The 18173-nt window shown below is 44.9% G+C and overlaps 1 protein-coding gene across 1 annotated transcript in view; it reads left to right on the top strand.

Annotated features, from left to right (window-relative positions):
• LOC145341295 (uncharacterized) overlaps positions 1-18173 on the top strand; it is a 38842-nt gene that overhangs the window by 8559 nt on the left and 12110 nt on the right. Inside the window, exon 2 of the mRNA XM_080186217.1 lies at positions 7700-7873. Within this exon, the coding sequence (XP_080042343.1) occupies positions 7700-7873 (174 nt within the window). The remainder of the gene's footprint in view (positions 1-7699; positions 7874-18173) is intronic.

The raw sequence follows: 18173 nt of genomic DNA, 5'->3' as shown, positions 1-18173 counted from the left end.
TCACAAATTTGATTGAATTCTTTGAGGAGGTAACTAAGTGTGTAGATGAAGGTCGAGCAGTTGATGTCGTAGAGATGGATTTTAGTAAGGCGTTTGATAAGGTTCCCCATGGTAGGCTCATGAAGAAGATAAGGAGGTGTGGGATAGAAGGAAAGTTGGCCGATTGGATAAGTAACTGGCTGTTTCATAGAAGACAGAGGGTGGTGATGGAGGGAAAATTTTCAGACTGGAGGCCAGTTACCAGCGGTGTACCACAGGGATCAGTGCTGGGTCCTCTGCTATTTGTGATTTCTATCAATGACTTGGAAGAAGGGGCTGAAGGGTGGGTTAGTAAATTTGCTGATGACACCAAGATTGGTGGAGTAATGGCTGAGGTGGAAGGCTCTTGCAGGCTGCAAAGAGACATTGATAGGATGTAGAACTGGGCCAAAAAGTAGCACATGGAGTTTAACCCTGGTAAGTGCTAGGTAGGACAAATTTGGTAGGACAAATTTGAATGCGGATTACAGGGTCAACGACAGGGTTCTGAGAAATGTGGAGGAACAGAGAGATCTTGGGATTCGTATCCACAGATCTCTGAAGGTTGCCACTCAAGTGGATAGGGCCGTGAAGAAGGCTTATAGTATGTTAGTGTTTATTAACAGGGGATTTAAGATTAAGAGCTGTGGGGTTATGCGGCAACTATACCGGACCTTGGTGAGACCACATTTGGAATATTGTGTGCAGTTCTAGCCATCTCACTATAAGAAGGATGTGGAAGCATTGGAGAGAGTGCAGAGGAGATTTACCAGGATGCTGCCTGGTTTGGAGGGTCGGTCTTATGAGGAAAGGTTGAGGGAGCTGGGGCTTTTCTCTTTAGAGCAGAGGAGAATGAGAGGCGACTTAATAGAGATTCATAAGATGATGAGGGGGATATATAGAGTGGACGTGCAGAAACTATATCCTCAAGTGGATGTAGCTGTTACTAGGGGGCACAACTATAACGTTCATAGTTGGAGATATAGGAGGGATGTCCGAGGTAGATTCTTCACTTACAGAGAAGTTGGGGAATACACTGCCTGCTGTGATAGTGGAATAGGGCACTTTAGGAACTTTCAACCAGTTATTGGATGGGCACATGGAGCACTCCAGAATTATAGGGAGTGGGATAGCTTGATCTTGGGATTGGACATAGCTCAGCACAACGTTGAAGGCCGAAGGGCCTGTACTGTGCTGTACTGTTCTATGTTCTATGTCTATGTTCTATGTTCTAGGCATACAAGATGATCAGAGGATAAGATAGGATGGACAGTGAGAGCCTTTTTCCTCGGATGGTGATGGCTAGCACGAGGGGACATAGTTTTAACTTGAGGGGTGATAGATATAGGACAGATGTTAGAAGTAGGTTCTTTACTCAGAGAGTAGTAAGAGTGTGGAATGCCCTGTCTGCAACAGTAGTGGACTTGCCAACATTAAGGGCATTTAAATGGTCATTGGATAAACACATGGATGATGTTGGAATAGTGTAGGTTAGATGGGCTTCAGATTGGTTTTCACAGGTTGGCGCAACATCGAGGGCCAAAGGGCCTGTACTGCGCTGTAATGTTCTATGTTCTGGAAGGTGAAGACACGTGGGATCAGAGGTGAGCTGGTTACAAAACTGGTTCGGTCACAGAAGACGTAGGGTAGCAGTGGAAGGGTGCGTTTTTGAATGGAGGGCTGTGACAAGTGGTGTTCCTCAGGGATCAGTGCTGGGACCTTTGCCATTTGTAATATGTATAAATAATTTGGAGGAAAATATAACTGGATTGATTAGTACGTTTGAGGACGACACAAAGGTTGATGGATTTGTGGATAGCGATGAGGACCATCAGAGGATACAGCAGGACATAGATTGGTTGGAGACTTGGGTGGAGAGATGGCAGATGGAGTTTAATCTGGACTAGTGTGAGGTAATGCATTTTGGAAGGTCTAATACAGATAGGAAATATACAGTAAATGGCAGAACCCTTGAGAGTATTGGTAGGTAGAGGGACCTGGGTGTACAGGTACACAGGTCACTGAAAGTGGCAACGCAGGTGGGGAAGGTAGTCAAGAAGGCATATGGCATGCTTGCCTTCATTGGCCAGGGTATTGGGTTTAAAAATTGGCAAGTCATGTTGCAGCTTTATAGAACCTTAGTTCGACTGCACTTGGAATATAGTGTTCAATTCCGGTCGCCACACTACCAGAAGGATGTGGAGGCTTTGGAGAGGGTACAGAAGAGAATTACCAGGATGTTGCCCTGGAATGGAGGGCATCAACTATGAGGAGAGGTTGGAGAAACTCGGTTTGTTCTCACTGGAATGACAGAGGTTGAGGGGAGACCTGATAGAAGTCTACAAGATTATGAGAGGCATGGACAGAGTGGACAGTCAGAAGATTTTCCCAGTATCTTTTACTCTTCAGTGATGGAAGAGCCAATTACTAGGGGACACAGGTTTAAGGTGCAAAGTTTAATGGAAATGTGCAAGCAGAATTTTTACAGAGTGGTGGATGCCTGGAACCTGTTGCCAGGGGAGGTAGTGGAAGCAGATATGATTGTGACTTTTAAGGAGCGCCTTGACAAATACATGAGTAGGATGGAAATAGAGGGATGTGATCCTCGGAAGGGTAGGGGGTTTTAGTTAAGTTGAGTAGCATGGTCGGTGCGGGCTTGGAGGGCTAAGGTGTCTGTTCCTGCATTGTAATTTTCTTTGTTCTTTCTTTGTTCTTGAGGGGGATAGGCCCTGGATGGGATTGTGGCCAAATGGCTACCTTCTGCACTGTAGGATTCTATGACTCTGTGACATTATCCTTAATGCTGTGGACATTTTTCTTATGCAGCAGCCCTTTTTGTGGCACCTTGTCAAATGCCTTCTGGAAATCTGGATATACCACATCCATTAGTTCCTCGTTGTCCACCACACATGTTATGCCTCAAAGAATTCCTGTAAATTAGTTAAACATGACCTACCTTTTATGAACCATGCTGTGTGTTGCCAATGGGACAATTTCTATCCAGATGTCTCGCTATTTCTTCCATGATAATAGATTCAAGCATTTTCCCGACTGTAGAAGTTAAGCTAACTGGCCTATAGTTATCCACCTTTAGTCTACTTCCTTTTTTAAACAGTGGTGTCACATTTGCTGTTTTCCAATCTGCGGGAACCACCCCAGAGGCCAGTGAATTTTGGTAAATTATCACTAATGTATTTGCTATTTCCCCTGCCATCTCTTTTAGTACCCTGGGATGTATTCCATCAGGACCAGGAGACTTGTCTACCTTCAGCCCCCATTAACTTGCCCAACCTATCTCTTTCATGATAATGATAGTTTCTAGGTCCTCATCTGCCACAGCCTTCCTGTCGTCAATTTTTGGCATGTTCTTTGTGTCTTCCACTGTGAAGACCGACACAAAATACCTGATCAATATCTCAGCCATTCCCTTATATCCTGTAATTAAATCCCTCTTCTCATCCACTCAAGGACCACGTTTACTTGAGCCACTCTTTTCCTTTTTATATACTTGCAGAAACTTTTAGAAACAAAGAAACATAAAAGATGGGGCAGGAGGAGGCCATTTGGCCCTTCAAGGCTGTTCCGCCATTCATCATGATCATATCATCCAACTCAATAGCCTAATCCTGCTTTCTCCCCATAATCTTTGATCCCATTTGCCCCAAGTGCTATATCCAGCTGCCTCTTGAATGCATTCAATATTTTGGCTTCAACTACTTCCTGTATTGATGAATTCCCCAGGCTCACCACTCATTGGGTGAAGAAATTTCTCCTCACTTCAGTCCTAAATGATTTACCCACAATCCTCAGATTGTGACCCCCCTGGTTCTGGACTCCCCCACCATTGGGAACATCCTCCCTGCATCTACCCTGTCTAGTCCTTACAAGCATATGGCAGAGATAGAATAATAGAAAAACTCCAGCACAAACAGGCCCTTTGGCCCACAAGTTGCACCAATCATATCCCTACCTACTAGGCCTATCTATAACCCTCAATCCTATTAAGTCCCATGTACTCATCCAGATGTCTCTTAAACGACCCTAACAAATTTGCCTCCACCACCACCGCCGGCAGCCAATTCCACTTACCCACCACCCTCAGTGAAAAACTTACCCCTGACATCTCCTCTGTACCTACTCCCCTGCACCTTAAACCTGTGTCCTCTTGTGGCAGCCATTTCAGCCCTGGGAAAAAGCCTCTGAGAATCCACCCGATCAATACCTCTCAACATCTTATAAACCTCTATCAGGTCACCTCTCATCTTTCGTCTCTCTCTAAGGAGAAAAGATTGAACTCTCTCAACCTATCCTCATAAGGCATTTCACCCAATCCAGGTAACATCCTTGTAAATCTCCTCTGCACCCTTTCAATGGCTTCCACATCCTTCCTGTAATGAGGTGACCAGAACTGAGCACAGTACTCCAAGTGGGGTCTGACCAGGGTCTTATACAACTGCAGCATTATCTCCCGACTCCTAAGTTCAATTCCTCAATCGATGAAGGCCAGTACACCATACGCCTTCTTAACCACACTCTCTACCTGCGAAGCCAATTTGAGAGTCCTATGAACCCGGACCCCAAAATCCTTCTGATCTTCCACACTGTTAAGAGTCTTACCCATAATATTATATTCCTTCATCCCATTTGACCTGCCAAAATGTACCACTACATATGCCTGGTATGGTGGGAAGGTCTTATGAGGAAAGGTTGAGGGACTTGAAGTTGTTTTTGTTAGAAAGAAGAAGGTTACGAGGTGACCTAACTGAGGCATACAAGGTGATCAGAGGGTTAGATAGGGTGGACAGTGAGAGCCTTTTTCCTCGGATGGTGATGGCTAACACGAGGGGACATCGCTTTAAGTTGAGGGGTGATAATTGTAGGACAGATGTCAGAGGTAGGTTCTTTACTCAGAGGGTAGTAAGGTCGAGGAATGCCCTGCCTGCAGCAGTTGTGGACTTGCCAACTTTAAGCATGTTCAAATGGTCAGTGGATAGGCAGTGGATAACATCGGAATAGTTTAGGTTAGAGGATCATTAGATTTGTTCCACTAGTCGGCACAACATCGAGGGCTGTAGGGCCTGTACTGCGCTGTAATGTTCTATGTTCTTTCAAGTTTAATAATATCCTTTCTATAATCGTGTGATCAGAATTGCACACAGTATTCCAACTGTGGCCTTATCAATGTCTTGTACAACTTCAACAAGACGTCCCAACTCCTGTGTTCACTGTTCTGACTAATGAAACCAAGCATGCAGAAAACCAAGTTTGTTGCTGTCAACACTGATTATAAAAATCTGAAGAAGAATGGTCCTGACTTCTGAATGATTGCCAAAATACCTAGCTACTTTTGCTGAGATGCGAAGGTCTTCAAGATTGGTGCCTTCTTCCTCACTCTGTCCACTTGTGACTCCACTTTCAAGGAACTATGAATATATACCCCAAGATCTCTTTGTTCTGGAACGCCCTACCATTAACTGAATAAGTCCTGCCCTGGTTCAGTCTACCAAAATGTATCACCTTGCATTTATCTGAATTAAACCCCATCTGCCATTCGTCAGCCCACTGGTCCAATTGATCAAGATCCCATTGCAATCTGAGATAACTTTCTTCACTGTCCACTATGCCACCAATCTTGGTGTCATCAACAAATGTACTAACCATGCCTCCTATAGTCTCATCCAAATCATTAATATAAATGACAAATAACAGTGGACCCAGCATCGATGCCTGAGGCACAGTACTGTTTACAGGTCTCCAGTTTGAAAAACAACCCTCTACAACCTTAGTCTGGCTTCTGTCATTGAGATGCCGGTGTCGGACTGGGGTAAACACAGTAAGAAGTCTCATAACGCCAGGTTAAAGTCCAACAGGTTTATTTGGTAGGAAAAACCACTAGCTTTCGGAGCACTTGCTGCCCCTTTGTCAGGTGAGTGACTAAGAGGCAACAAGCACTCCAAAAGCTAGTGGCTTTTGCTACCAACTAAACCTGTTGGACTTTAACCTGGTGTTGTGAGACTTCTTATTCTGTTATTAAGCCAGTTTTGTATCCATTTAGCTACCTCACTCTGGATTCCGTGAGATTTAACAACCTACCATGTGGTACCTTGTCAAAGGCCTTGCTAAAGTCCATGTAGACAACATCAACTGCACTGCCCTCATCTACCTTCTTCGTTATCCCTTCAAAATACTCAATCAAATTTGTGACACATGGCTTTCCACTCACAAAGCCATGCTGACTGTCTCTAATCAGTCCTTGCATTTCAAAATGCCTGTAGATTCTGTCTCTCAAAATACCCTCCAACAACTTACCCGGCACAGATGTGAGTCTCACCAGCCTGTAATTCCCAGGCTTTTCCCTGCAGCCCTTTTTAAACAAAGGCACAACATTTGTCTCCCTCCAATCTTCTGGCACCTCGCCTGTGACTATCGATGATTCAAATATCTCTGCTAGGGGACCCGCAATTTCCTCCCTAGCCTCCCACAATGTCCTGGGATACACTTCATCAGGTCCCGAGGATTTATCTACCCTGATGCGCTTTAAGCCTTTGAGTATCTTCTTCTTTATAATATGTGCACTCCTCTAGACATTACTATTTATGTCCTCAAGTTCCCGAACATCCAGGCTTTTCTCAACAGTAAAAACTGATGAGAAATATTAATTTAGGATCTTTGTTCTTTGTTTGTATCTCACCCATCTCTCATGGATCTGCATATAAATGACCTTGTTGATTCTTAAGAGGCCCTACTCTCTCCCTTGTTACTCTTTTGCCCTTTATGTATTTGTAGAATGCCTTCGTATTCTCCTTTGCCTTATCTGCCAAAGCAATCTCGTGTCCCCTTTTTGCCCTCCTGATTCGTCTCTTAATTCTCCTCCTACAGCCCCTATACTGTTCAAGGGATTCACTTGATCCCAGCTGCCAATACATGACATATGGCTCCTACTTCTTTGGCCCAAGACACTCCACCTTGCTGTTAACCACCATCTCTATCAAATCTCAGCTTAATCTCCTCTACTGCAAAGGGAATAATCCTCACCTTCCCAAACTGACTGGATGCTGCATTCAAGATGTGCTATACTCAGGCATGCAGCATTCTCAGAACTAGAAGGAGCTGTGAATCTATTTTTCAGCAAATTTCCTTTTTTTCTCACATTAGCTTTTAAGTTTAAAGATGAAACAATTGTGGGATTATCCACAGAACCACTGCCAGTAACAACAACTGGTTTCAGATTCCAGCATCCGCAGTAATTTGCTTTTATGACAGTAAGTGACTCTAGAGTAGAAATATAGACAGAATTAAGGATGAAATTCTGGGGTAAACAATTCCTGCCCCACTCAGGCGGTAATAAAATCCCAACCCTGCTCTCTCTAAATAGAGAATAAGCCAAACTAACTGTATGACTGTGACCCTGGAGAGCAAATTGAGCTAAAGAGTCATCCAGACTCAAAATTTTGGCTCTATTCTCTCTCCATAGACGTTGTCAGACCTGATGAGATTTCCAGCATTTTCTGTTTTTGTTTCAGATTCCAGCATCTGCAGGATTTTATCATTAACTATGACCCCTGTGGGTATTAATGTTCAAATGGATTTTTTCTTCTATGAAAACACCAAGTGACATCCTACTCTCTCGTTTGTACCTACTGCTGTCAAGAAAACAATAAAAACTTTATTTAATTGACAGGTTGCTCCTGGAGTAAAGAATTTAACCAAACTGAAGATTCTCGGTTTGACTGGGAACAGGTTTCGGGCATTTCCTCAAGAAATTTGTTCTGTGGAATCCCTAGAAAAACTGTACCTGGGACAGGATCATGGGATGAAATTCACCCACATACCTGAGGAGATTTCCCAACTTGTGGTAAGAGCTAGAAAACTGGGGTGTCAACCCTCACTTAAACTTTGATAGGATGAGTTGTGGTTGGTCTTAAGTAGGAGGTTTGATGATGGGAGTTTGTAAAAAGTAATCAAGGGTGACTTTAATCTGTATATTGATTGGACAATTCAAATTGGCAAAGGTAGAGTGGAGGAAGATTTGATAGAGACAGTTTCTTAATACAGTATGTTTTGGGACCAGTCTGGGTCCGTGCTATTTTGGACCTGGTTATGTGTGATGAGACAGGATTATTTAAGGCCACCATAGATCTCATCAAGGGTCCACTAGGCAATATGAGAGTAAGAAACTTAATAAGTACAGTTGCTGGGGTATGAAGACAGGTTTTATTTTATTCATTCTTGGGACAGGGGCATTGCTGGCTGGCCAGCATTTATTGCCCATCCCTAATTGCCCTTGGAGGGCAGTTGAGAATCAACCACATTGCTGTGGCTCTGGAGTCACAAACCGGGTAAGAATAGCAGATTTCCTTTTTTAAAGGACATTAATGAACAGATGTGTTTTTCTGACAATCGACAATAGTTTCATGGTCATCAGTAGATTCTTAATTCCAGATGTTTTTCATTGAATTTAAATTCCACCAGCTGCTGTAGAGGGATTTGAAATCGAGTCCCTGGAATATAAACTGAGTTTCTGGATTAATAGTCGAGAGTTCATATCACTAGGCCATTGCTTCCTCAGGCCAGAGTGGAATGGGGAAATAGGTGAAAAGGTAAGAGTGTAGAGAAGCAATGGCAGATATTTAAACTGAATAACTGAACAAAGATATATTCCATTGAGAAAGAAAGTATGAGAGGAACGCACCAGTGAGGAATTTAATCTCAAATTGAAAGAAATGGTTTATAATGCTGTGAAAATTTATGATGTGGAGATGCTGGCATTGGACTGAGGTGGACACAGTAAGAAGTCTCCCAATACCAGGTTAAAGTTCAACAGGTTTATTTGGAATCACGAGTTTTCAGAGCACTGCTCCTTCCTCATCTTTCATCATTCATTTGTGAATTATTATTTGCAATGGTCTGAAAGCTGTTGCTAACAAATAAACTGTTGGACTTTAACCTGATGTTGAGACTTCTTACTGTGAAAATTCATGGTAGGTCAGAAGAATGGGGAGGTTTTAGAAACCAGCACAGGATGACTAAAAAATAAAAAAAGAGGGAGAAATTAGTGAATGAGAGAAAGCAGCCTGGGTAAGATGCTCTTTCAGAGAGTTGGTGCAGACTTGCTGGACTGAATGGAATTGTAGGGATTCTGTGGTTCTATGCTCATGATCAGTCGAAAAAAGTAATGCGAAAACTGATGGAATTTAAGGCTGAAAATGAGATTGTGGCCTGCATCCTGGGGGGGCAGTTCCAAGAATTGGCTGCAGAGACAGTCAACACATTGGCTATAATCTCCCAAACTTCCACAGATTCTGTAAGGTTCCAACGGATTGGAAAACTACAAATGTAAACACCTCTGTGTAAGAAAGGCCAAGGCCTATCATTGGGAAAATGCTTGAATTAATAATTAAGAGGTGGCAGCATGATATTTAGAAAATCGTTATTCCATCAGACAAAGTCAACATGGAAATTGACAAATTTATTAGAGTTCTTTCAGGATGACACAGACATAATGGATAAAAGGGATAAAGATAATTGGATTTTCAAAAAGCATTTGATAAATTCCCATAATAAATTACTACACAAGACTTTCTGGTATATTAGCGTGGATAGAGAACTGGCTAACAAACTATTGTAGTACCTCAGGCATCAGTGCTGGTTTCTAATCTACTTATGATCTGTACAAATGACTTGGATGAAGTGCTTGTCTGTCTTGTCACCAAATTTTTGATGAAATGGGGATAAGTAGTGAGGAGGATACAGTCCATAAAGGAATATAGAGAAGTTAACGGCCAAAAATTTTGACAGATGGAAATGTGGAAAAGTATGAAGCTGTCCACTCCGGTAGAAATATTCGAAAAGGAGAGCAGCTGGAGGTACTAAGGGGTACACAATTAGCTGAAATTGTTGTAGAATATAGAACATTACAGCACAGTACAGGCCCTTCGACCCTCGATGTTACACCGACCAGTGGAACCAATCTAATGACCCTCTAACCTAAACTATTCCAATGTTATCCATATGCCTATCCACTGACCATTTGAACGCCCTTAAAGTTGGCGAGTCCACAACTGCTGCAGGCAGGGCATTCCACGCCCTTACTACCCTCTGAGTAAAGAACCTACCTCTGACATCCGTCCTATAATTATCATCCCTCAATTTAAAGCTATGTCCCCTTGTGTTAGCCATCACCATCCAAGGAAAAAGGCTCTCACTGTCCACCCTATCTAACCCTCTGATCATCTTGTATGCCTCAATCAGGTCACCTCTTAACCTTCTTCTCTCCAATGAAAACAACCTTGTGTCCCTCAGCTTTTCCTCATAAAACCTTCCCACCATACCAGGCAACATCCTGGTAAACCTCCTCTGCACCCTTTCCAATGCCTCCTCATCTTTCTTATAATGCGGTGACCAGAACTGTACGCAATACTCCAAGTGCGGCCGCACCAGAGTTTTGTACAGTTGCAACATGATCTCACGGCTCCGAAATTCAATCCCTCTATCAATAAAAGCTAACACACCATACGCCTTCCTAACAACCCTATCAACCTGGGTGCCAACTTTCAGGGATCTATGCACATGTACCCTGAGATCTCTCTGCTTGCCAACACTACTAAGAGTCCTTCCATTAGCCCTATATTCTGTACTCCTGTTACTCTTACCAAAGTGAATCACCTCACACTTTTCCACATTAAACTCCATTTGCCACCTCAAATAGATAATAACTACAGAGATGTGATCACACCCAAGGTGCAGGAAGATGGATGGGTAACCTTCAGGTGGAATAGGCAGTCAGTGCAGGTATCCCCTATGACTGTCCCCCTACCTAGCAAGTATGTCATTTTGGATACTGATGAGAGGGAAGGTCCATCAAACAGCAGTAGCCAGACCAAAGGCACCACGGTTAGCTCTGCTGCACAGACAGGGGGTGCAAACAGTAGCAAAGCAATAGTGGTAGGGGATTCAATAGTTAGGGGCACAGATAGGCACTTCTGTGGCAGCAAAAGGGGCTCCAGCGTGGTGGAGCTTTGACAAAGGGTCATCTAGACTTGAAACGTCAGCTCTTTTCTCTCCTTATAGATGCTGCCAGACTGCTGAGATTTTCCAGCATTTTCTCTTTTGGTTTCAGATTCCATGTCTGCAGTAATTTGCTTTTACTCTAAGATGATAGTTTGCCTCCCTGGTGCCAAGGTCCTGAATGTCTCTGAGCTGATGCAAAACATCCTAAAACGGTAAGGAAATGAGACAGATGTCATTGGCCACATTGGCACAAATGACGTAGGTAGAATGAGTAGTGAGGTCCTGCAATGGCAATTTAAGGAATTAAGTAGAAGATTGAAAAGCGGGACCTCTAGAGTAGTAATCTCAGAATTATTCCATGCCACCTGCTAGTGAGTCTAGGAACAGGGAGATAGTGCAGCTGAACACATGGCTAAAGAACTGGTGCAGGAGGGAGGGTTTCAGATTTTTGGATTATTGGGCTATCTTCCAGGAAAGTTGGGGCCTGTACAAGAAGGTCGGGTTATACCTGAACTGGAGGGGCACCAATATCCCGGCTGGGAGATTTGTTAGTGTGGTTCAGATGGGTTTAAACTAATGTGGCAGGGGGTGGGAATCAGAACAGTAGGTTAGCAAGTGCAGAGACTGGGGATGAGCATGGGACCAAGGCCAGGCTAGCTAAGAGGAAGAACAGACTGGGGAAGTCAAACTCAGCGAACCTTGAGCATATTTGCTTCAACGCAAGGAGTATAAGAGGCAAGACAGATGAACTCAGAACCTTGATTCTTGCATGGAACTTGGATGTGGTTGTGGTAACCGAGACTTGATTAAAAGAGGGACAGGACTGGCAGCTAAATATTCCAGGATATAAATGTTTTAGACAAGACAAAGAGGAAGATAAAAGAGGTGGGGGAAGCTGCAATATTGGTTAAGGAATGTATTAAGCTGTACAGAGGGAGGACACCTTGGAAGAGTCATGGAATGAGACAATGTGGGTCGAACTCATAAATAGGAAGGGGCAGTCACTATGATGGAGATATGCTACAGGCTTCCCAACAGCCCATGGAAAGTTGAGGAACTGCTACGTAAGCAGATTCTGGAGAGATTAGAAATAATAGGATCGTTGTAGTGGGAGACTTTAATTTTCCTCATATTGACTGGAAATCCCTGAAGGCTAAGGGTCCAGATGATGAGGAATTTGTTAAGTGTGTACAGGACGGCTTTATGGAACAATGGCCACGATTCTCCCATCACGACCCGCAACTTTTCTGGTGGGTCGAGGTGGGGAGACGCGCGTCTGCTGCCTTGTTTCGAGATTTGCACATGCGTTGGAAATACATGCACATCTCCCAGAGCTGGAGAACAGTCGCAGGTCAGACCATACTGGAAACCAGCAGGAAGACAGGCAAGCCATTTAAATCTTTTTAAAATGTATTTGAAACAAGTATTGGAGTTCATTATTGGGAACTTTCAGGTCTCGATTGAATCTCCCACCCTGCCAGGATTACTTCATTCCGGCGGGATTCAGACTAGCTCCCCATGTTCAGGGAACTAACGGGAGACCCTGCCAGAATGAAGGGGGTTAATTGGGGCCCCCCAGGGGGTCAGGCAGCAGGGGTGTGGTGCCCCCTGGACAAGGGCACCCTAGCAATGCCAGCCTGTGCCCCCTGGCACTGCCCAAGGGGCAAAGTTACCATGGGGGGGCATCTTGGAACGTCCACCAGGCATCAGGCAGTGCCAAGGGACAGGGCCTGTTGTGGGTGGGGCCTGGGGCAATCGGTGGGATGGGAGAGGTCTGCTGCCACTCTACATGGCAATCGGTTTGGAATGGAGGGAGGGTAGTGATTGGGGCAGGCTGGCGGGGTGTAGACTGACCCAGGGGTTGGGGGGGTGGGGTGTGGGGGGTTCAGCAGGGTGGGGATCTGAGGAGGAGTCAGCTGGGTGGGGGGAGGAGGGAGTTCAGCAGAGGGAGAGTCTGCCAGGTGAGGGATTGGGGGGGATTGCCGCTGCTGGGGGGTGGGGGGGGGGCGGGGTGCTGTGCATCGGGGCACTCCAGGATGGGAGGGGAGTCAGAGCTGGCCCAGAATTGCTGTGGGGGCTGCGATCAGGCGGAGCTGGAGGGGCAGCATTCTGGGGGTCCCCAGCTCGCAAGCAATTGAGCTGGCCAACAAACAACAGTAACAGGGAAGTTGAGGTGCAGATAGGGAAACAGATCCTGGAGAGATGTAGTAATAACAGAGTTGTCGTAATGGAAGACTTTAATTTCCCAAACATCGACTGGAATATCCCTAGGGTAAGGGGTTTGGATGGGGAGGAGTTTGTTAGGTGTGTTCAGGAGGGTTTCCTGACACAGTACGTAGATAAGCCTACGAGAGGAGAGGCTGTGCTTGACCTGGTGCTGGCTAATGCACCTGGACAGGTGTCAAATCTCTCAGTGGGAGAGCATCTCGGGGATGGAGATCATAATTCTATCTCCTTCACGATAGCATTGGAAAGAGATAGGGTCAGGCAGGCTAGGAAGGTGTTTATCTGGAGTAAGGGGAAATATGAAGCCATCAGGCAGGAAATTAGATGAGTAAATCGGAAGGAGGCGTTCTTGGGGAAGAGTACCGAAGGAAGGTGGCGGATTTTCAAGGAATGTTTGTCTGGAGCTATGCGCAACAACGTTCCGATGAGACAGGGAGGTTTTGGTAGGTTACGGGAACCGTGGTGCACGAAGGTTGTAATGAACCTAGCCAAAAAGAAAAGAAAGGCGTACAGAAAGTTCAGAGAGCTAGGCAATGTTAAGGATCTAGAGGAGTGTACAGGTTGTAGGAAGGAGCTTAGAAAGGAAATTAGGAGAGCAGGAAGGGATCATGAGAAGGTCTTGGCGGGTAAGATTAAGGAGAATCCTAAGGCGTTCTACAAATATGTGAAGAGAAAAAGGATGAGATGTGAAGGGATAGGACCTATAAAAGGTGAAGGGGGAAAAGTTTGTGCAGAACCAGTAGAAATGGCAGAGGTGCTTAATGAGTACTTTACCTCGGTATTCATGATGGAAAATGATCTGGGAGGTTGTACTGCAGGTTTGCGGCAGACTGAAAAGATTGAGGAGGTGGACGTTAAGAAAGAGGATGTGTTGGACCTTTTAAATAGCATCAAGATAGACAAGTCGCTGGGACCGGATGGGATGTACCCCAGGTTACTGTGGGAGGCGAGGGAAGAGATTGCAGAGCCTCTGGCGATGATCTTTGCATCGTCAATGGAGACGAGAGAGGTTCCGGAGGATTGGAGGATTGCGGATGTGGTTCCTATATTGAAGAAAGGGAACAGGGATAGCCCAGGAAATTACCAACCCGTGAGTCTGACCTCAGTGGTTGGTAAATTGACGGAGAGGATCCTGAGGGACAAGATTTATGAGCATTTAGAGAAGTTTAGTATGATCAGAAATAGTCAGCACGGCTTTGTCAAGGGCAGGTCGTGCCTTATGAGCCTACTTGAGTTCTTTGAAAATGTGACTAAACACATTGACGATGGAAGAGCGGTGGATGTGGTTTATCTGGACTTCAGCAAGGCGTTCGATAAGGTCCCACATTCAAGACTTCTTGAGAAAGTGAGAGGGCATGGTATCCAAGGGGCTGTTGCCTTGTCGATCCAGAACTGGCTTGCCTGCAGAAGGCAGAAAGTAGTTGTGGATGGGTCTTTTTCTGCATGGAGGTCGGTCACCAGTGGAGTGCCCTAGGGATCTGTTCTGGGACCATTACTGTTTGTCATTTTCATAAATGACCTAGATGAGGAAGTGGAGGGATGGGTTGGTAAGTTTGCTGACGACACGAAGGTTGGTGGTGTTGTGGATAGTCTGGAGGGATGTCAGAAGTTGCAGCGTGACATAGATAGGATGCAAGACTGGGCGGAGAAGTGGCAAATGGACTTCAACGTGGATAAATGTGTAGTGATCCATTTTGGCAGGTCCAATGGGATGAAAGAGTACAGTATCAAGGATAAGACTCTTAGCAGTGTTGAAGAGCAGAAGGACCTTGGGGTCCGGGTCCACAGGACTCTTAAATCAGCCTCGCAGGTGGAGGACGTGGTCAAGAAGGCGTATGGTGTACTGGCCTTCATTAATCGAGGGATTGAGTTTAGGAATCGGGAGGTAATGCTGCAACTTTATAAGACCCTTGTCAGACCCCACTTGGAGCACTGTGCACAGTTCTGGTCGCCTCATTACAAGAAAGATGTGGAAGCTATTGAGAGGGTGCAGAGGAGATTTACAAGGATGTTGCCTGGATTGGGAGGCATGTCTTATGAAGATAGGTTGAGGGAGCTGGGACTCTTCTCCCTGGAGAGACGAAGGTTGAGAGGCGACCTGATAGAGGTTTATAAAATGTTGAGAGGAATAGATAGGGTGGATTCTCGGAGGCTATTTCCCAGGGCTGAAATGGTCGCTACGAGAGGACACAGGTTTAAGGTGCTGGGAAGCAAGTACAGAGGAGATGTCAGGGGTAAGTTTTTCACTCAGAGGGTGGTGAGTGAGTGGAATCGGCTGCCGTCAGTGGTGGTGGAGGTGAATTCGCTGGGGTCTTTTAAAAGACTTCTGGAAGAGTACATGGGATTTAATGGGATTGGGAGTTATAGATAGTTCTATGGCCTGGTAGGTATGGATATGATCGGCGTAACCTGTGGGCCGAAGGGCCTGTTTGTGCTGCAGTGTTCTATGTTCTATGAGTTCTTTACATCGGTATTCACAAAGGAGAGGGATATGTTGATTGATGGTGTTTTGGAGGAGTGTGTAAACCCTTTAGAACAAGTCATCATTATGAGGGAGGGAGTGTTAGGTGAATTAAAAAACATTCAGGTTGATGAATACCCAGGGCCAGATGACATCTATCCCAGATTACTGAGGGAGACGAGACAAAATTGTTGGGCGTCTAATGGAAATCTTTGTTACTTCTTTGGCCACGGTTGAGGTCCCAGAGGATTGGAGGATAGCCAGTGTTATTTCATAGAACACTACAGGTAGGCCTAGTAGGTGGGGATATGATCAGTGCAACTTGTGGGCCGAAGGGCCTGTTTGTGCTGTGGTTTTCTATGTTTTGGCCACCTCACTTAAGTGATATACTTGCATTGGAGCAATTCAGAGAAGATCCACTGAATCTGATTCCTGATGAAGGGTTTGTCTCATAAGGAAAGGTTGAGAATTTTGGGTCTATGTTCATTGGAGATGATTTTATTGAAGCATAAAAGATTCTGAAGGGGTTTGAAGGTGGGATGATGTTTCCTCTACAGGGAGAATAAGAGATCTCCCATTGAGATGAGGAGGAACATTTTCTCTCAGGGTCTGGTCTTCCTATTTCTCATGTTTTTGAGATGTGTCATAAAAACACAAAATGCTGGAAATACTTAGCAGGTTAGGCTGAGTCTGTGGAGAGAAATCGAGTTAATAATCAGAGTTTTCCACTGTCATTGTGGGGTAACCAGGTCCACAAAACTGGGAATGAGGTGAAAATCAGATATCTGCTGGTGGGAAATACGTTGGAACTTCCCTCAGGATTTTCATGGCAGCTGAGCAAAAGGTCAACTTTCCCACTGATTCAAAGACAAAGAAAATTACAGCACACGATCATGCCCTTCGGCCCTCCAAGCCTGCACTGACCATACTGCCCAATTGAACTAAAACCCCCTCCCCTTCTGGGGACCATATCTCTGTAGTCCCACCTTATTCATATCTTTGTCAAGAAGCCCTTTATCAGTCACTATCGTATCCGCCTCCACTACCTCCCCCCGGCAGTGAGTTCAAGAAGGGAACTCTATTTGCATGCAACAGTCTGTCATGAATACTCATTTAAATCAACTCTCTGGGATCATGTTCTTCCTAAATTAGTGTCACATCTGTTAGACCTGTCTGATTTATGACCGGATCTAAATGCCACTTCATTTGTGACTTGGAGATGTATCCGTAGCATTCAAAAAAGATACTGAAAGTGGCCTAAAGCTAAGATATCAGAATGTTAACAGGAGAACAAAGGTTCAGCGATAGCAAAACTAATGAACATGTAACAGATGACCCTGTTGGGGGGAGGGAGGGAATGTTTTACATTGGGATAAACAAATAAAATTAAGAAAGGTAATGGTAGAGGGGAAGGCTCACAGTCTAAAGTTGTTAACTCAAGGTTGTGTCCTGAAGGCTGTAACATGCCTAATCGGAAGATGAGGTTCAGGACCCTAGTCTGAGACCAGGATTCTGACCTTGAGGAAAGCTAACTTTGATAGTATGAGACATGCATTGGCTCGGATAAGCTGGCAAAGGATATTTAAGGGGGTGACAGGGGATCGGCAATGATAGACATTTAAAGAACACATTGATGAACTTCAACAACGGTACACCCATGTCTGGTGTAAGAGCAAAACGGGGAAGGTGACTCATCCGTTTGCAGACGATGCTAAACTGGATGGCAGTGTGGCTGTGAGGAGGATGCGTAGAGTCTGCAGGGTGACTTGAACAGGCTGGCTGAGTGGGCAAATACTTGGCGAATGCAATATAATGTGGATAAATGTGAGGTTATCCACTTTGGAAGGAATCTGAATGATAGCTGTTTAGGAAAAAGGGAAGTGCAATGTGACCTGGGTGTCATGGCGGAACAGTTGCTGAAGGTTGGTATGCAAATACAGCAGGCAATGAGGAAAGCTAAAACTATGCTGGCCTTCATAAGAACTAGGAGCAGGAGTCAGCCATCTGGCCTCTCGAGCCTGCTCCGCTATTCAGTAAGATCATGGCTGATTTTTTTGTGGACTCAGCTCCACTTACCCACCTGCTCACCATAACCCTTAATTCCTTTACTGTTCAAAAATTTATCTATCCTTGCCTTAAAAACATTCAATGAGGGAGCCTCAACTGCTTCACTGGGCAGGGAATTCCACAGATTCACAACCCTTTGTGTGAAGAAGTTCCTCCTCAACTCAGTCCTAAATCTGCTTCCCCTTATTTTGAGGCTACGCCCCCTAGTTCTAGTTTCCCCCGCCAATGGAAACAACTTCCCTGCTTCTATCTTATCGATTCCCTTCATAATCTTATATGTTTCTGTAAGATCTTCCCTTGTTCTTCTGAATTCCAATGAGTAAGAACATAAGAAATAGGAGCAGGAGTAGGCCAACTAGCCCTTCGAGCCTGCCCCGCCATTCAATAAGAT

This window comes from Carcharhinus amblyrhynchos, chromosome 3 (genome assembly GCF_965287045.1).
Source record: "Carcharhinus amblyrhynchos chromosome 3, sCarAmb.v2.hapA, whole genome shotgun sequence".
NCBI classification, from domain to species: domain Eukaryota; kingdom Metazoa; phylum Chordata; class Chondrichthyes; order Carcharhiniformes; family Carcharhinidae; genus Carcharhinus; species Carcharhinus amblyrhynchos.
Note: the sequence above shows the minus strand (reverse complement) of the source record. Positions and strands in the feature narration are given on the sequence as shown.